Source organism: Bufo bufo, chromosome 3 (genome assembly GCF_905171765.1).
Source record: "Bufo bufo chromosome 3, aBufBuf1.1, whole genome shotgun sequence".
Taxonomy (NCBI): Eukaryota; Metazoa; Chordata; class Amphibia; order Anura; family Bufonidae; genus Bufo; species Bufo bufo.
The window spans coordinates 479,147,641-479,168,837 of NC_053391.1; the positions used below are offsets into that span (position 1 = coordinate 479,147,641).

Genomic DNA, 21,197 nt, shown 5'->3' on the forward strand with positions numbered 1-21,197 from the left:
CTCTCAATGGAGCCTTTGTCAAGCTAGTGATAGTAGGGCTCATATACATATAAATACAGCTCAGTATATAAGTGTTTCATAATTGATAATAAACATATTAACATGATTGCAAAGTGAATACATGATTATAGATCAAATTCTATGACATTAACAATATAAAAAACTTATAAAAACATCAAGTGCTTACAGTGGTGGCAGTGACATATTAATACATGATCTCTATTTCATAGTATTGTGCATATACCATAATTGGCCAGCCATCAGCCCCCATGTCAGCCAGCCATCAGCCCCCATGTCAGCCAGCCATCAGCCCCCATGTCAGCCAGCCATCAGCACCATATCAGCCCCCATGTCAGCCAGCCATCAGCCCCCCATGTCAGCCAGCCATCAGCCCCCCATGTCAGCCAGCCATCAGCCCCTATGTCAGCCAGCCATCAGCCCCCATGTCAGCCAGCCATCAGTACCATGTCAGCCAGCCATCAGCCCTCATGTCAGCCAGCCATCAGTCCCCATGTCAGCCAGCCATCAGTACCATGTCAGCCAGCCATCAGCCCTCATATCAGCCCCCATGTCAGCCAGCCATCAGCCCCCATGTCAGCCAGCCATCAGCCCCCATGTAAGCCAGCCATCAGCCCCCATGTCAGCCAGCCATCAGCCCTCATGTCAGCCAGCCATCAGTACCATGTCAGCCAGCCATCAGCCCCCATGTCAGCCAGCCATCAGCCCCCCATGTCAGCCAGCCATCAGCCCCCCATGTCAGCCAGCCATCAGCCCCCCATGTCAGCCAGCCATCAGTACCATGTCAGCCAGCCATCAGCCCCCATGTCAGCCAGCCATCAGTCCTCATGTCAGCCAGCCATCAGCCCCCATGTCAGCCAGCCATCAGTCCTCATGTCAGCCAGCCATCAGTCCTCATGTCAGCCAGCCATCAGTCCTCATGTCAGCCAGCCATCAGCCCCCATGTCAGCCAGCCATCAGTCCTCATGTCAGCCAGCCATCAGCCCCCATGTCAGCCAGCCATCAGCCCTCATGTCAGTCATCAGCGCAAATAAAATTGAAAAATAAACACTCACCTCTCTCCGCAATCCTCTTCATCCTGCTGTCGGCTGTGTATCGCGGGCGCGGCGCACAGTGTGAGGTCACAGTATGCCCTCCCACTGTGCGCAGCCCTGCCAAGCCGAGGACCAGGAAGCGGTGAGTACAGATCCTTCACTGCTTCCTGGTCCTCCAATACTAATGAAGCGCTTTCAGAATAGAAGCGCTTCATTAGTACCGCATTAAAGACGGCCTTGATTGCCGCGGCCCGGCAAACAATCTTCCAGGGCCCGGACTCGCCCCCCTTGCCCTTCAATGAAATTAAAAACATATGACTTGAGAGAGAAAAAAAGGAAAAATTCACAATTTGAGGGTAAATTCACATGACGTGTCTGTTTTGTAGTCTGCAAATCGAAGATCTGCGAAATACAGATGTGGTCCGCGTGCATCCCGCTCTTTTTGCGGGCCCCATTGTAACAATCCCTATTTTTATCTGCAAACGGACAAGGAATAGGACATGTTCTATTTTTCTTGCGCGGCCGTGGAACGGACATATGGATGTGGACAGCACACAGTGTGCTTGCCCGTATTTTTTGCGGCACCATTGAAATAAACTGTAATTTACCAGCCGGAAAAGAGGAGTTAAAACTACTCCAGTCCAACCAGTGATTGGTTGCTATGGGCAACTAAGCCAGGCCTACTTTACACCAGTTTGATAAATCTCCCCCATGATTCGTCGGACTGTTTTTATTGTTTGCACACTAGCATTGAACAGTGATATTTAAAGGGGTTTTCCAGGATTTTAGTATTGATGGCCTATCCTCAGGATAGGATATCAATATCAGATTGGTGGTGGTCCGACACCCGTAACCCCTGCCGATCAGCTGGTTGAAGAGAAGGCCTTCCCTCCATTGTTTACCTTCTTGCCGCCGACATCGCAGCGGTGAGCAGGTGTAATGACAAGCCGTCTCATTCACTTCTATGGGACGTCTCGTTCCTATACACCTGAATAGGAAGGAGCCGTCCCATTGATCAATCAGCCAAATGAGGAGACTTCCTGCAGAGAGCCCACTCAGCATTCAGTATTCACAGCAGCAGGGGATTTTACAGGTGAGGAATGGTTATTTTTTATCCTATTTCCTATATGCTACTTCTTAAAAGTCCTTTTACAGATTTTGGGGGGAGCCATTCACAAGTTTGCTTTACACGTCTGTGTGGTCTAATGTTCCTGTGGCCTTCCTCTCACACCAGAACCACTAGGTGTACTCGTTTCTTATGGTGTCCATCCTTGTGTGAAGGAGATTAGATTTTGAGGCATCAAGACTAATGTGAAGCTAGACCTTTATAAAAAATGTGAAAAACGACATAGAAATAGATCTAACCTATATCTGATGAATCTTCTGCTATGGTAACCGCAAACACTACCAAGTACAGATAACCCAGCATTTCATTATCTGGAATTCCATGGTAATGAGTGAGATGAACACAGTCATTAGCTAATCTCATCTCATTGCGATCACTGCGGTGGTGAAAGAGTTAAGCGATGAGGTCTTCCCTACAGTAGGTGGCGATGATTTTCTGTAGCATGGCCCAGGGCCCTGTTATTGCTGGAATAGGAGCTCAGGGTGAGAGGGGCTGCTTTGGGTTGTCCTGCAGACATCACTCAGGACTCCTACTGTGCACCTGCCACTGCTGGATCCATAGGGAGGTAAGGTGTGTTGTGATCTCAGCAGGGAAGGGTTAACCGTGTAGCATTACACCGTGGTGGTCATGTCACCGGGCTGCACACACAATGGGGTCTGTGTCAGCCATCTGCTGAGGCTTTGTTGTGGTTCGGTTGTCTTGGTGCTGCTGACGCAGGCCAGGACCTTCATCCGTCTTCTGCCTTTTCCTTTTATGTTCCTGTCCTGATTTTGCTGGATGTCATTGCTTTTGCTACGTTGTTGATTTATTTTATTTTTTAAATATTATTGTTGTTTAAAAAATAAAAATCTAATTTAGGCTACTTTCACACTAGCGTTGTTTGAATCTGGCGTTCAATTCCGACACCGGAACTGCCCGCCGGATCCAGAAAAACGTGTGAAAACGGATTACATTTGAATCCTGATCAGTATTTTGATCACAATGAAAAAATGCATTGGAAAAAACGGATCCGCCATTTATGGACTTTACATTTTTTATTTTATTTTTAATTTTTTTCGGGTTTAACATGCAAAAGCCGGATCCGGATTGACTGAACACACGGCGCCGGATCCGGCGTTAATGCAAGTCAATGGGGAAAAAGGCCGGATCCGGCGTTCAGTCAAAGTGTTCCGGATTTTTGGCCGGAGGTAAAAATACAACATGCTGCGGTTTTCTGAAAAGCCTGATCAGTCAAAAAGACTGAACTGAAGACATCCTGATGCATCCTGAACGGATTAGGCTACTTTCACACTTGCGCTTGATCGGATCCGTTCTGAACGGATCCGATCATATTAATGCAGACGGAGGCTCCGTTCAGTACGGATCCGTCTGCATTAATAACTTAGAAAAATTTCTAAGTGCGAAAGTAGCCTGAGCGGATCCGTTCAGACTTTCAATGTAAAGTCAATGGGGGACGGATCCGCTTGAAGACTGAGCCATATGGTGTCATCTTCAAGCGGATCCGTTCCCATTGACTTACATTGTAAGTCTGGACGGATCCGCACGCCTCCGCACGGCCAGGCGGACACCCGAACGCTGCAAGCAGCGTTCAGCTGTCCGCCTGGCCGTGCGGAGGCGAGCGGAGCGGAGGCTGAACGCCGCCAGACTGATGCAGTCTGAGCGGATCCGCATCCATTCAGACTGCATCAGGGCTGGACGGAAGCGTTCTGCTCCGCTCGTGAGCCCCTTCAAACGGAGCTCACGAGCGGACAGTAGAACGCTAGTGTGAAAGTAGCCTTACTCTCCATTCAGAATGCATTAGGATAAAACTGATCGGTTCTTTTCCGGATTTGAGCCCCTAGGATGGAATTCGGCGCCGGAAAAGAAAACCGCTAGTGTGAAAATAGCCTTACATGAAAACCATTCATCACAATACCAGGGCACTGACCTAAAATACATATTGTTTGTAAAAATAAACCATAAACGTTTTTAATTCCATGTATAGTTCCTGACTGTTGCATAGTTAAAACTCATGCACACGAACATATATTTTTCTTTCCGTGTCCGTTCCGTTTTTTTTGCGGACCCATTGAAATAAATGGTTCCTCATATGGTCTGCAAAAAAAACGGAAGTTACTTTGTGTGCATTCCGATTCCGTATGTCCGTTCCGCAAAAAAAAATATAGAACATGGCCTATTATTGTCTGCTTTACGAACAAGGATAGGACTGTTCTATTAGGGGCCGGCCCTTCTGTCCTGCTAAATACAGAATGCACATGGACATCATCTGTATTTTTTTTTTGCAGGCCGCATACAGTTGTGTGCATGAGCACTTAGGGTGCTGCCACACGTCACAGCTTTGCTGCGTTTTGGGTGTGGCAAAAAAATGCACCAAAAAAGCATATAATTTTGCGACAACGAGCTGCATTTTCTTCCAGGGAAAACGCACAGCAAACTTAGGGCTCATGCACACAAACTTTTTTTTTTTTTCCGTGTCTGTTCCATTTTTTTGCGGCCCATACGTGGAACCAGTCACTTCAATGGGGCCACACAAAAAAAAACCCTCAGCAATTTGCAGACTGCCAGACATCCAGTGGCCGTGTGCGTGAGCCCTTATATTAATGTAACTTGTGATTTGTGAATAATGGAAGAAAGCGCACCATAAACCCAGTATTATTATTGTAGGTTTTTGTCTCCAAAAGATTTGATAATAATTGTAAATTCTAAAATGAAATGAAACATTCAGGGTAGATTTAGGCCTCCTGCACACATTGCGGAATATGTGCTGTTTTTCCGCATGGATTTCCATGTGGAAAAACCTCAGCGTAAGGCCTCATGCACACGACCGTTGTGTGCATCCGTGTCCGTTGTTCCGTTTTCCGTGATTTTCTGCGGACCCATTGACTTTCAATGGGTCCGTTGAAAACTCGGAAAATGCACCGTTGTTCATCCGCGTCCATGATCCGTGTTTCCTGTCCGTCAAAAAAATAGGACCTGTCCTATTTTTTGGACGGACAACGGTTCACGGACCCATTCAAGTCAATGGGTCCGTGAAAAAACACGGATGTACACAAGATTGTCGTCCGTGATCCGTGTCCGTAGGCTACTTTCACACAGACGGATCCGCAGATCCGTCTGCATAAAAGCTTTTTCAGATCTGAGTTTTCACTTTGTGAAAACTCAGATCCGACAGTATATTCTAACACAGAGGCGTTCCCATAGTGATGGGGACGCTTCAAGTTAGAATATACTAAGAACTGTGTACATGACTGCCCCCTGCTGCCTGGCAGCACCCGATCTCTTACAGGGGGCTGTGAGCCGCACAATTAACCCCTCAGGTGCCGCACCTAATTGTGCGGCTCACAGCCCCCTGTAAGAGATCGGGTGCTGCCAGGCAGCAGGGGGCAGTCATGTACACAGTTCTTAGTATATTCTAACTTGAAGCGTCCCCATCACTATGGGAACGCCTCTGTGTTAGAATATACTGTTGGATCTGAGTTTTCACGATATAACTCAAATCCGATGGTATATTTTAACATAGAGACGTTCCCATGGTGATGGGGACGCTTCAAGTTAAAATATACCATCGGATTGGAGAAAACTCCGATCCGATGGTATAATAGGGACTCCTGACTTTACATTGAAAGTCAATGGGCGACGGATGCGTTTGCAATTGCACCATATTGTGTCAACGTCAAACGGATCCGTCCACATTGACTTGCATTGTAAGTCAGGACGGATCCGTTTGGCTCCGCACGGCCAGGCGGACACCAAAACGACTTTTTTTTAACTTTCCTTCATGTCCGTGGATCCTCCAAAAATCAAGGAAGACCCACGGAAGAAAAAACGGACACGGATCACGGAACTACTGAACCCGTTTTTGCGGACCGCAAAAAAAACGGTCGTGTGCATGAGGCCTAAGGCTGCATTCACACGTCCGTGGAACACGGTCCGTGTGATACCAGCCTGGATTTCTTCAGAGTGCAGGAGCGCACGGCGTCATTGGTTGCGGTGACGCCGTGCGCTTCCTGCTGCCGCCGCAGTACAGTAATACACTGGTATAGAAATCCAGGCCGGTATCAACCAATGACGCCGTGCGCTCCTGAACTCTGAAGAAATACAGGCCGGTATCACATGGACCATGTTCAACGGACGTGTGAATGCAGCCTAAGGCCTCTTTCACACTGGCGTGTGCGGCCTGTGGTCATGCTGTGGCCCGCAAAATGCGGGCCACAATGAACGAGCACAGTCCGTGGGGCAGCCGCAGCGGATCGCGGACCCATTCACTTCAATGGGTCCGCGATCCGGCCGTTGCGCAAAAAGATAGGACATGTTCTATCTTTTTGCGGAACGGAAGTACGGGATGAAACCCCACGGAAGCACTCCGTAGTGCTTCCGTAGGGTTCCGTTCCGCACTATTCCGCATCTCCGGATATGCGGACCCATTCAAGTGAATGGGTCCGCATCCGTGATGCGGAATGCCCACAGAACGGCGTCCCTTGTATTGCGGCCCGCATTTTGCGGGCTGCACACGCCAGTGTGAAAGAGGCCTAAGGGAAAGATCTGCTCCTGTTCTGTGTTTAGTCACACCTGGTTTTGGCTCAATATCACTGACCGAACACTAAAGCCACAGCTGAAAAATAATTTTCAAAGCATCTCTTCTTAATGATCCGTGAAATACAGATGCAACACGGATGGCATCCGTGTTTCATCCGTGGTTTTCACTGACCCATAGACTATAATGGACGTAATGGATCCGTAAACACAGACAAAATAGAGCATGCATCGGTGCTAAAAACGGGCCCACGGACAGTGCTAAACACTGATGTCTGAATAAACACATTAAAAAGAATGGTTCCGCATACGGAATGCAAAAAACGTTTGTGTGAACGAGCCCTTATGATGTGGTGCTAATTTAGTATACGCTTTTTACTATTTTTGTGCTTTGTAATATCAGGGCAGATTTATTAGTGTCTCAAGTTTAGCATAAGGCCTCATTCAAATTTCTGTTTTTCACCGACGTGTGCTGTCCGCATTTTCCACAGACAGCACATGTACCAATTGATTTTAATATGTTCACACATCAGTATTTTTTACAAAAAAAAAATCACAGAGACATGCGCTACTTTGGTCCGTGGTGCAGACCAAACATGCCCATTGAATTCTATGAGTCTGTGAAGATCACGGACCAGTGCCATCTTAAGAGCATTATAGGCCCCCGGGCAATACAGTGCACTGGGGCCCTGTCTACACAATCACGCACTAGAATAAAAATGCAAATTATCAATAAGGCGATATTTATTGGGCATTTCCTCTTGTGGATTTTCCCCAGCAGTAGGATCAGGTAATGATACCATTGGTATTTCTGCTGGAATTGGAGTGCATGTAGATGTGGATGCTACATCTGGAGGAGCAGAACTACTGGCTGACGTTGCACCTGGATTGAGCCAAGATGTTAGTTTTGGAAGTTTGCACATTTTCTCTTTCTCCTCTGCAGCCTTTTTGCTCTTCTGTGCTCCACTCAAAACATTACGTTTCATTTCTGCACTAAAGGTTATTTTCACCAACACGTAATAAACTTTATTTTTCCTCACCTTTTTTACACTTCCTCGAACGAGTGGCAACTCTAAGATTGCTATATAAGGGGGACACATAAGATATTACAGTCAAAACTTGAGGGGCACTAATAACAAAGTGGATGTAAACCCAAACATTTTTTTTTTTTGTGATGTCACAATGTAGAGTACCCAGGCAGTACACACGCCACTCCAACATTAATACCCACCAGCACCAGCAGTACCCACACCAGCATTACCCACCAGCACCAGAGTGTGTGTACATTTATATATATATCTATATTTATTTCGTTTTTTTAGTTGTATGATTAAAGTGGATGTAAACCCCCAAGTATGCAGTATAGCACCCTATAGTATACAGCACCACACAGTATGCAGTATAGCACCCTATAGTATACAGCACCACACAGTATGCAGTATAGCACCCTATAGTATACAGCACCACACAGTATGCAGTATAGCACCCTATAGTATACAGCACCACACAGTATGCAGTATAGCACCCTATAGTATACAGCACCACACAGTATGCAGTATAGCACCCTATAGTATACAGCACCACCCAGTATGCAGTATAGCACCCTATAGTATACAGCACCACCCAGTATGCAGTATAGCACCCTATAGTATACAGCACCACACAGTATGCAGTATAGCACCCTATAGTATACAGCACCACACAGTATGCAGTATAGCACCCTATAGTATACAGCACCACACAGTATGCAGTATAGCACCCTATAGTATACAGCACCACACAGTATGCAGTATAGCACCCTATAGTATACAGCACCACACAGTATGCAGTATAGCACCCTATAGTATACAGCACCACACAGTATGCAGTATAGCACCCTATAGTATACAGCACCACACAGTATGCAGTATAACACCCTATAGTATACAGCACCACACAGTATGCAGTATAGCACCCTATAGTATACAGCACCACACAGTATGCAGTATAGCACCCTATAGTATACAGCACCACACAGTATGCAGTATAGCACCCTATAGTATACAGCACCACACAGTATGCAGTATAGCACCCTATAGTATACAGCACCACACAGTATGCAGTATAGCACCCTATAGTATACAGCACCACACAGTATGCAGTATAGCACCCTATAGTATACAGCACCACACAGTATGCAGTATAGCACCCTATAGTATACAGCACCACACAGTATGCAGTATAGCACCCTATAGTATACAGCACCACACAGTATGCAGTATAGCACCCTATAGTATACAGCACCACACAGTATGCAGTATAGCACCCTATAGTATACAGCACCACACAGTATGCAGTGTAGCACCCTATAGTATACAGCACCACACAGTATGCAGTGTAGCACCCTATAGTATACAGCACCACACAGTATGCAGTATAGCACCCTATAGTATACAGCACCACACAGTATGCAGTATAGCACCCTATAGTATACAGCACCACACAGTATGCAGTTTAGCACCCCACACTATACAGTACCCCACAGTATATAGTAGAGCAGTATAGACCCCCACACTATACAGCACCTCACTGTATACAGCACCCCAAACTATACACGATACAGCCCCCCACACTATACAGTACAGCACTCTACACTATACCGCACCCACAGTATACAGCCCCCCACACTATACAGTACAGCAGTATAGCACTCCCCCCACTATACAGCCCCCCCCCCACACTATACAGGCCCCCCACACTATACAGGCCCCCCACACTATACAGCCCACCACACAGTATGCAGTATAGCACCCTATAGTATACAGCACCACACAGTATGCAGTATAGCACCCTATAGTATACAGCACCACACAGTATGCAGTATAGCACCCTATAGTATACAGCACCACACAGTATGCAGTATAGCACCCTATAGTATACAGCACCACCCAGTATGCAGTATAGCACCCTATAGTATACAGCACCACACAGTATGCAGTATAGCACCCTATAGTATACAGCACCACACAGTATGCAGTATAGCACCCTATAGTATACAGCACCACACAGTATGCAGTATAGCACCCTATAGTATACAGCACCACACAGTATGCAGTATAGCACCCTATAGTATACAGCACCACACAGTATGCAGTATAGCACCCTATAGTATACAGCACCACACAGTATGCAGTATAGCACCCTATAGTATACAGCACCACACAGTATGCAGTATAACACCCTATAGTATACAGCACCACACAGTATGCAGTATAGCACCCTATAGTATACAGCACCACACAGTATGCAGTATAGCACTCTATAGTATACAGCACCACACAGTATGCAGTATAGCACCCTATAGTATACAGCACCACACAGTATGCAGTATAGCACCCTATAGTATACAGCACCACACAGTATGCAGTATAGCACCCTATAGTATACAGCACCACACAGTATGCAGTATAGCACCCTATAGTATACAGCACCACACAGTATGCAGTATAGCACCCTATAGTATACAGCACCACACAGTATGCAGTTTAGCACCCCACACTATACAGTACCCCACAGTATGCAGTATAGCACCCTATAGTATACAGCACCACACAGTATGCAGTATAGCACCCTATAGTATACAGCACCACACAGTATGCAGTATAGCACCCTATAGTATACAGCACCACACAGTATGCAGTATAGCACCCTATAGTATACAGCACCACACAGTATGCAGTGTAGCACCCCACACTATACAGTACCCCACAGTATATAGTAGAGCAGTATAGACCCCCACACTATACAGCACCTCACTGTATACAGCACCCCAAACTATACACGATACAGCCCCCCACACTATACAGTACAGCACTCTACACTATACCGCACCCACAGTATACAGCCCCCCACACTATACAGTACAGCAGTATAGCACTCCCCCCACTATACAGCCCCCCCCCCCCCCACACTATACAGGCCCCCCACACTATACAGCCCACCACACAGTATACAGGCCACCCCCCCCCCCACACACAGTATACAGCCCACCACACAATATACAGCCCATTACACAATATATAGCCCCCCACACAGTATACAGCCCCCCACACAGTATACAGCCCCCCACACAGTACACAGCACCCCACACAGTACACAGCACCCCACTATACAGTAGTTTACAGTATATTAAAATAACAACCCCATGTCACCTTTTTCTGATGTAATCTTTACACAGAAAAGCTCCACAGTTAACTTCTGCAACACTCCTGATAGGACCTGTGATGACTTCATAGCCATGTGACCAGTAATTGCTAGGTTACTGGTCACATGGTAATGATGTCATTAAGGTCCTAGATCAAAACTCATTAAGGTCCTAGAATTAAGATCATTAACACAGTACGATCATGATGCCTGTGTAGCCGACAGCCTGACACCCGGGGCAGTAGCTAGCAGGGCTCAAGAGGCAGCTGCCTTGGGCCCCCCCAGGAGCAACTGGGCCCAGGGCAGCTGCCCCTTTTGCCCCTTGGTAAAGACGGCCCTGGCGGCAACGCTGCTAAATGACGGTTGGGAAGTTGGCTGGTGGGTTCACTGGGCAGGCGGGCCCCCAGGCAAGTGGGGCCCCCGGGCAACTGCCCAGCGTGCCCATTCGAAAAGACGGCCCTGTCACGGACACCACATGGATGGCAAAAAACAGACACACGGACAACTTCACGGATGGATTTTTTTATTGGTTCAAACAGACACAAAAATGTGAACTGGGCCTAAGGGTGCTTTCACACACAGCAGAAGTTTTTGTGACTGGAGGTCTGTTTCATTGACTGACTGGGGATGTTTTGGCAGCAAGCACATAGGTTTCTGCAAGTCCTATTCACATGAATGGAACGGATCTCCAGTCACAGAAATTTCTGCGACAAAATCTGCCACTTGTGAAGGCACGCTAAAGCGAGATGAGACAGGGAGGAACTGTATGTGATAGATTTGGCACATCTTCCTCGATATGTCAGACACAGATTTATTTGTCATCTTGGGTTCACACCGCATTTTTGCCCTACGTTTAAACCTACACTTTGGGGAATTAAATATACATTCGGGAAAAAAAAGAATGCAAAAGCGAAGTGCGCTACGATTTTCCTTCCTGTAAATTCCAGTAAAAAAATTAAATATGTACCGTAAACGTATAATTTATTTATTTTTTCCAATGGGACTCTATGCTGATTGATACCACTGTGTGGCATCCGTTTAACGCATACATTTTTTTTTTTGTACACGTTAAACGTAAGAAACATTTTGCACAATGCCCCTTTTCTATGCCTCACTAGATAGTTTAAAAGGGTCTAAAGTGTCTAAAAACGCATACATTTGGCAAAGGGCATGTACCCCAGAATTCTGGCTTGGGGTATGTTCACATCTGTGGCAGTGGATTTCGCTGAATCCAGCAATATTGTACAGTTCACGCAGGATCCCCATTGACTATAATGAAGAAATTGCTACAAGAAATTCTTCTTGGAGTAGTGGAGCAAGGAGTCAGTGGCTGCCATCTAGGCGCTCATCCCCCAATATCCACTAGGGTCAGTTTCATGCAAATCTACTAAACCTCTCAGTATATCAGTATATCGTAAAATATATTTTGTGAACAGTGCAGACGAAGAAAGACAAATTATTTTTCTTGATTCTGTCTTAGATTATTATTATTTTTTTTTATGCTATTGCACTGCATCCCTGATTGATAATGCTGGGACTGGGGCAGCAGGGGGTTAATTGTTCCTTTCTTAAGCCTCATTCACATGTCAGTGATTGTGAGCCAAAACCAGGATTGGAGACTCTACAGACATAAGGTATAAGGGCTCATGCACACCAACGTATTTTCTTTCCGTGTCCGTTCCGTTTTAGTTTTTTTTGAGGACCGTATGCAGAACCATTCATTTCAATGGGTCCACCAAAAAAACGGAAGGTACTTCGTGTGCATTCCGTTTCCGTATGTCTGTATTTCTGTTCCGCAAAAAAATAGAACATGTCCTATTATTGTCCGCATTACGGACAAGGATAATACTGTTCTATTAAGGGCCAGCTGTTCCGTTCTGCAAAATACGTAATGCACATGGACGTCATTCATATTTTTTGCGTATTTTTTATTTTTTTTGCGGACCGCAAAATACATACTGCCGTGTGCATGAGGCCTAAGGGAAAGATCTGCTCCTATTCTATGTTTAGAGCTGCACCTGGTTCTGGAAGCAGACAGGGATGTCAAGGGAGTGGGGTGCTGTGAAACTCACTGTTAAAGGGGCGGGCTGCTGTGGAGGTCCCATTTTAAAGAGGTGGGGCACTGTGGGGGGTTCAGTGTGAAGGGCTGTGAAGTTCACTGTTAAGGGGGTGGGGTACTGTAGAAGTCACTGTTATGGGGGATACTGTAGATATCTTTTACCGACACACAAAAACCTTAAATGAAATACAGTTGCAAGAAAAAGTATGTGAACCCTTTGGAATTATATGGATTTCTGCACAAATGGGTCATAAAATGTGATCTGATCTTCATCTAAGTCACAACAATAGACAATCACAGTCTGCTTAAACTAATAACACACAAAGAATTAAATGTTACCATGTTTTTATTGAACATACCATGTAAACATTCACAGTGCAGGTGGAAAAAGTCTCTGGCATATGCTAACATCCCTGTTAGCGAATCTACGATACGTAAAACACTAAACAAGAATGGATTTCATGGGAGGATACCACAGAGGAAGCCATTGCTATCCAAAAAAAACATTGCTGCACTTTTACAGTTTGCACAAGAGCACCTGGATGTTCCATAGCAGTACTGGCAAAATATTCTGTGGACAGATGAAACCAAAGTGGAGTTGTTTGGAAGAAACACACAACACTATGTGTGGAGAAAAAGAGGCACAGCACACCAACATCAAAACCTCATCCCAACTGTGAAGTATGGTGGTGGGGGCATCATGGTTTGGGGCTGCTTTGCTGCGTCAGGGCCTGGAGAGATTGCTCTCCAGATTCCCAAGTTTATCAAGACATTTTGCAGGAGAACTTAAGGCCATCTGTCCACCAGCTGAAGCTCAACAGAAGATGGGTGTTGCAACAGGACAACGACCCAAAGCATAGAAGTAAATCAACAACAGAATGGCTTAAACAAGAAAATACGCCTTCTGGAGTGGCCCAGTCAGAGTCCTGACCTCAACCCGATTGAGATGCTGTGGCATAACCTCAAGAAAGCGATTCACACCAGACATCCCAAGAATATTGCTGAACTGAAACAGTTCTGTAAAGAGGAATGGTCAAGAATTACTCCTGACCGTTGTGCACGTCTGATCTGCAGCTACAGGAAACGTTTGGTTGAAGTTATTGCTGCCAAAGGAGGTTCAACCAGTTATTAAATCCAAGGGTTCACATACTTTTTCCACCTGCACTGTGAATGTTTACATGGTGTGTTCAATAAAAACATGGTAACATTTAATTCTTTGTGTGTTATTAGTTTAAGCAGACTGTGATTGTCTATTGTTGTGACTTAGATGAAGATCAGATCACATTTTATGACCAATTTGTGCAGAAATCCATATCATTCCAAAGGGTTCACATACTTTTTCTTGCAACTGTAGATGAAATATACCCGTGCGAAGCCGGGTCCTTCTGCTAGTGTGGGATCAAACTTTTCACCATGCACAATGATGTAGAAGCATGCTCAATCATTTACTGCCGTTATCGTACTTGCTTCTCACTACCTCCAGGTGGGCATCATTGTACTTAATAATAAAGAGGTAAAAATACAGTAGTTCAAGGGATGGGGTAATAAACCATTGAATTCCAGTCAGTGGGGCAATAAACCACTGCATACCAGTAATTCCTTGTACGCTGAGTGAAGATTTTATGTGGAATGTAGTGAGCAGGTCAGGACTTATAGGGATTGTATTTGTATCACATGAATGAAGTTGGTCAAGTAAAAAACAACAACCGGTGCGGTATTTCAGTTCTGCTTACATATCAGTAAGGACAGTAAATGAGTACCTGGGCCCGGACCTATCGCAGGGAAACCAGTTGTATCTATGGCTATATGAAATCAAGCACCAGATGTTACTTTATAATCTACTTTATGTAGCTATGCAATTTCTAAGAGCAGCTTTTAGGAATTGCTGGTACCTGGGCAGCGATGCATGCAGTATACCAACAACCAATCCTGGGCATGTAAAAAAAAAAATAATAATAATAATTTAGCTGCCAAAAAACTGCTCCTACAGTCTGACTAAGGCCTTTTGCACATGAACGTATTTTATTTCTGTGTGCATTCCGTTTTCGTATTTCAGTTCTGCTAAAAGATAGAACATGTCCTATTGTCTGCATGACGGACAAGGATAGTACTGTTCTATTAGGGCCCAGATGTCTGTTCCGCAAAAAACAGAATGCACACAGATGTCATCCGTATTTTTTGCGGATCCGCTTTTTTGCGGACTGCAAAATACTGAAAATGACATACGGTTTTGTGCAAGAGGCCTTAGGGAGAGTTCACATCACCATTATTTTTCTGTTCTTCTGATTCGTCAGAAGAACAGGAAGAAAAACAGGATCTTGTAAAAAAAATTTAAAAAAAAATGATCCTGTGCATCAGTTAAGCACATTTGGCATCTTTTTAAACTATTTGTCTTAGACCGGTTTTTATAGACTGGGGGGAACTTTTTTTTCCCATTTTTAAAAATATATATCTCAGATGGAAATGGCTCAAACAGATGCCAAATGTGCTTAACTGATGCACAGGATTCATTTTTTTACAGGATCCAGTTTTTTTTTTTCTTCTGACGGATCAGAAGAACGGAATAATAATGGTGAAGTGAACTCTCCTTAACTTTGGGAGGTTACTACAATGTAAGATCATTTCAAATAATTTCAAAGGAGTTTTCCAGGATTTTGATATTGTCGACTTATCCTTAGAATAGGTCATGTATTTCTGATCGTTGGGAGGCTGACTCCCAGCATCCTCCCCTCCGATCCGTTGTGTTTTTTTTTTGTTTTGTTTTTGTTTTTTTAGGAAGCCACAGCGCTCACCGGAGCTCTTGTGAGCACCGTACATTGTACAGTGGCTGTGCTTGGTATTGCAGCTCACCCCCATTCACTTGAATGAGACTGAGCTTTGCATTGTCCATGTGACCGATGGGCGTGAAGTCAAATGGCCACAACCTCTTCATACATACATCTGATAGGCGGGGGAGCTGGGAGTCGGAACCCCACGATCAGATATTAATGACCTATCCTGAAGATAAGCCATCAATATCAAAATTCCACAGAACCCCTTAAAAGACCAAAAAACTTAAGTAGAAACACTTTTTCAGGTTACTGACTGTTCAACTATTATGTACAGTATGTATAATGCATGTAATATAAAAAAAAAATTGACCTATTTAGGGCTCTTTCACACCTGCGTTCTTGTCTTCCGGCATAGAGTTCCGTCGTCGGGGCTCTATGCCGGAAGAATCCTGATCAGTTTTATCCTAATGCATTCTGAATGGAGTGAAATCCGTTCAGGATGCATCAGGATGTCTTCAGTTCCGGACCGGAACGTTTTTTGGCCAGAGAAAATACTGCAGCATGCTGCGCTTTTTGCTCCGGCCAAAAATCCTGAAGACTTGCCGCAAGGCCGGATCCGGAATTAATGCCCATTGGAAGGCAGTGATCTGGATCCGGCCTTAAGCTAAACGTCGTTTCGGCGCATTGCCGGATCCGACGTTTAGATTTTTCTGAATGGTTACCATGGCTGCCAAGACGCTAAAGTCCTGGCAGCCATGGTAAAGTGTAGTGGGGAGCGGGGGAGCAGTATACTTACCGTCCGTGCGGCTCCCCGGGCGCTCCAGAGTGACGTCAGGGCGCCCCACGTGCATGGATGACCTGTCGCATGGATCGCGTCATCCATGCGCATGGGGCGCTCTGACGTCATTCTGGAGCGCCCCGGGAGCCGCACGGACTGTAAGTATACCGCTCCTACTATGGCAACCAGGACTTTAATAGCGTCCTGGGTGCCATAGCAACACTGAACGCATTTTGAAGACGGATCCGTCTTCAAATGCTTTCAGTTCACTTGCGTTTTTCCGGATCCGGCGGGCACCTCCGGCAAATGGAGTGCACGACGGATCTGGACAACGCAAGTGTGAAAGAGGCCTTAGACAATGGTTTGGATTAATACAATAACATTATTTTTAGATACCGGTAATACTATTTTTGAAAAGATTTATTTTTTTAACTAAATAACTCAAAATATATTTGCTATTTATTTTTATTTTTTCAAATCTTGAACAAATAATATTGTCTTTCAGGCATTTCATTCATTATGAAGCTTATCATATGAAAAATACTCACTGACGGAATATCTGTTGACCTCAAGCCTTTGGTAACCTCCATCTTGCCTCTTCATTCAATGCCTAACGTAGAGGCAGACAGAGAAGCTAATGGTTCCTCCAGCAGTAAGCACAAGTCCAAAGAGAAGGCTCCAGAAGATCAAATACAAGAAAATGTAAAGCCCTTAAATGTGGGTGACTCTACAAACCTTGGTTCTGGTGGTGAACGAAATTATCCTTGGGGGTGTCCAGTGACTCACACTAGAGAAAAGTTCTATACTGTCTGTTCAGACTATGCATTCTTGAACCAAGCAACATCTTTGTGCAAAGTTCCGAGCTCAGGGAGTAGCTCAAGCTCTCAAGATAAACCTCCTTTCAACAATACCTTGAATTACGTTGATCTTCAGGCTAGTGGATCTGATAGTATTTATAATGAAGACACACATTTGGATTCATTGTCTAGTGATCTTGGGACCCTTCCTCTTGCTTGGGAAATTGACACATCTGACTTCAACACAATGACTACAAAGATAAAGACCAAACCAGGTGAAGTGCACAGAAATATAGTATTCAACTTACAGTGCAATTACCTATAATTGTATGTTTTGTAACTTATTGTGAGTTACCCCCTATGATTGTAGTAATAAATTTGTCGCTCATCTTTGGTAAATCATGTAACCAGATCTGTGGTCTAACCATTTGGATTACGCTGTTGTAACATATGATTTCCTGCTGTGGAAATTCTGCAGTGTGTAGCCATTCCTTTAACCTTCTTAGGCTCGGTTCACATAATGTTTTTTGTTTTACATTTAACTTACGCAAAAAACATATACGTGACAAAATTTAACCACTGCACTCAAATAAATGCAAGTAAGTTTATTTTTATTTATTCATCCAACATTAAATATGTTGTACGGCCATCGTTTCGGTCCATTCCAGGTCTTTTTAATGACCACTTGGAAGACATATTAAGGGTCCATTCACATGTCTGTAGTGTATTGCGGATCTGCAATACACCCGGCTGGCACCCCCCATAGAACTGCCTATTCTTGTCCGCAATTGCGGACAAGAATAGGACATGTTCTATTTTTTTCCGGAGCCACGGACCGGCACACTGTGTGCTGTCAGCATCCATTCCTGTCCCATAGAGAATGAATGGGTCCACACCCATTCCGGATAATTGCGGAACGGGTTCCGGACACATTCTACTGACGTGTGAATGGACCCTTAATGTGGTAAAAAATAATAATAAAAAAAACAAGTAAAAAATATAAGAAAATAAAAAAATACGAACGGCCACACAACCCGAAATCATCCCCATTATAACCCCGTTCATGCGAAACTATACATATTCTATATCAAAACACAAAATGGGGAACTCATTTTAATAATGTATATTCTTGACAATGTTCATATTTAAATAATAAAAAGTTATTTTAAAAAAAAAGTTTTTTTGCAGTTTTCCCCAAATGAAGCTAAAAAAATAGAAACCTAAAAAACATAGGTAAAAACATATTCATAAAAAGCCCAATGTGTCTTATAAACGCAAAAATTGGTTTAGTAGTCCAACAAATAGAAAAACTACAACCGTTAAACCGTTAGTCTGTTCAGGCCTAGTCATTAGGGGTTTAATCTACTCAGTGATGTAACAGTACAGGCTTAACACACACTATGATTTCATAGCACAGGGTCACCATGTACTGTACCTGTAATCTCAAGTGTGTGTGTGTGTTATATATATATATTGTGTATGTATGTTACGCAATCACTCAAAAACGCAACCATCAACGAAACTTGGTATACACATCTCTTGCTACCTGGAAATAAATCTTTTGGGGGTCACAGCCCTCTAGGACGTACCGTTCCTGAGATATTCTCAAAAAATTACCTGCATTAGCCAATACAAGCCTGTTAGTCGTTCCCTTCACATCCCAACTGCCATACACACGGTCACATGTCCCTTATCAGCCAATAGAAGCTCGCAGGCCCTTAGTCTCCACATACACACAGTTTTACCCCAGGTTTCCATAACAACCCAGCCATTTTTCTTCACTGCTGTAGGTCAGCTTTAGGCTAGGGCTACACAACGACAATAAGTCGCATGACACAGGGCACAACTACACTGCTACATGTGTCGCACTGCAACATGTGTCATGCTGCGACTGCGACATGACAGAAAAATCCATCTTGGATTGGACTGTTGTGTCGTAGTCGCAGCATGTCAAATGTTGCAGTGCGACACCATAGCCTATCATTATAAAAATTGAGACAAAATATTGCGCGACACGTCATCGTGTAGCCCTAGAATTAAAGGGGCAGGGCGCTGTGGAGGTCACTGTTAAGGCAGCAGGGTACTGTGATGTCACTGTTAATGGAGCGGGGTACTGTGGAGGTCACTGTTAAGGGGGCGGGCCCCTATGGAGGTCAGTGTTAAGGGGCGAGGTGCTGTAGAGATCACTGTTAAGGGGAGGGCCCCTAAGGAGGTCACTGTCAAGGGAGTGGGATGCTGAATATAGAAATTTCTGAAATCCAAATGTCATCAGATAATGAAGTAGTATACAAATTGTGCTGTAATATACAGATAGGAACCAGACAAACACTTTCTGGATCAATATTGAAAATGTAATAATGCAAATCTATACTTAAGATCAAAAAGGGACATTTCAGGAGCAAAGAGGGACAGAGAGACTTGGGTCAAAAGTAAGGATTGTCCCTCCAAACTCCACTCCTGACGTGCCTGTTTTAATGGCTTCATGCATTTTCCCTGCAATAACAACTCTGGAGCATCTATTCTTAGGTCTGTATGTGCTATTACTTTATTATTTCTTCTAGAAATTATGAATGAATTGCTAGCGGTCTACAGTAAGGGTACAGAGGGAAGGTAACCAGTTGGGGGCGTGTCCCTGCACATTTTGAGAATGGCAGCACTGATTGGATAGTGAGTCTGTGGAGGGACACCCCCTTCCCCCCCAACAGGTTACCACCCCTCTGTACCCTTACTGCAGACTGCTAGTAATTCATTCATAACTTCTAGCAGAAATAATAAAAGAATGGCACAACATAGAGACATAAGAAAAGATGCTCCAGAATTGTTATTACATGCGGAATGCAAGAAGATATTAAAACAGACATGTCAGGAGTGGTGAAAGGTCCTCTTTAACCGCTTGCCGTCACACTAACGCCGATAGGCGTCTGTGCGGCGGCTCTCTCAGGTCTCTGACGCCAATAGGCGTCATCTCGTGAGACCCGATATTTCCTGTGAATGCGCGCTCAAAGGATCGCGAGGTAAACGAGTTGATCTACAGCCTGCCAGCAGCGATCATTCGCTGGCAGGCTGTAGATGCGATTTTTTTATTTTTTTTTAATATTTTTAACCCCAGAAAGGTATATCAGACACTGTTTTGTTAACAGCATCTAATATACCTGCTACCTGGTCCTCTGGTGGTCCCTTTTGCTTGGATCGACCACCAGAGGACACAGGCAGCTCTGTAAGTAGCACCAAGCACCACACTACACTACACCCCCCCCCCTGTCACTTATTAACCCCTGATCACCCCATATAGACTCCCTGATCACCCCCCTGTCATTGATCACCCCCCTGTAAGGCTCCATTCAGACGTCCGTATGTGTTTTGCGGATCCACGGATCCGCAAAACACTGACACCGGCAATGTGCTTTCCGCATTTTGCGGATCCGCACATTGCCAGAACTATATAGAAAATGCCTTTTCTTGTCCGCAATTGCGGACAAGAATAGGACATGTTCTACATTTTTGCGGAAGTGCAGATCCGCAATTCCAGATCCGAGTGGGACAAAGTCTGTCCCCCATAGAAATGAATGGGTCCGCAATTCCGTTCCGCAAAATGCGGAACAGAATTGCGGACGTGTGAATGGGGCCTAAGGGTCCCTTATCACCGCCAGTTAGTTAGCTACTTGTAGTTAGCGCCCAGCCCACCGCACCGCAGTCGCTGATTAGCGTCATCGCTGTCGCTAATCAGCACTAGTACTATATAGTATCTGTAAGTGATCAAGACTGATCGCGATCAGATCTATATCAGTACATTAGGGTCACCTTAGGCTCTACAAAAAATGCAGTGTTCGCCCGATCAGGCCTGATCTTGTGCGCACACTTGCGTTCAGTCCGCCCCACCGCAGTGACAGAAATAAAAA

The 21,197-nt window shown here is 44.8% G+C and overlaps 1 protein-coding gene across 1 annotated transcript in view; it reads left to right on the forward strand.

Moving 5' to 3' along the window:
* Positions 1–2,625: 2,625 nt before the first annotated feature.
* BIVM (basic, immunoglobulin-like variable motif containing) overlaps positions 2,626–21,197 on the forward strand; it is a 40,727-nt gene continuing 22,155 nt past the window's right edge. The window contains exons 1-2 of the mRNA XM_040425249.1: positions 2,626–2,743; positions 17,007–17,573. Of these exons, the coding sequence (XP_040281183.1) occupies positions 17,108–17,573 (466 nt within the window). The 5' untranslated portion in view covers positions 2,626–2,743; positions 17,007–17,107. The remainder of the gene's footprint in view (positions 2,744–17,006; positions 17,574–21,197) is intronic.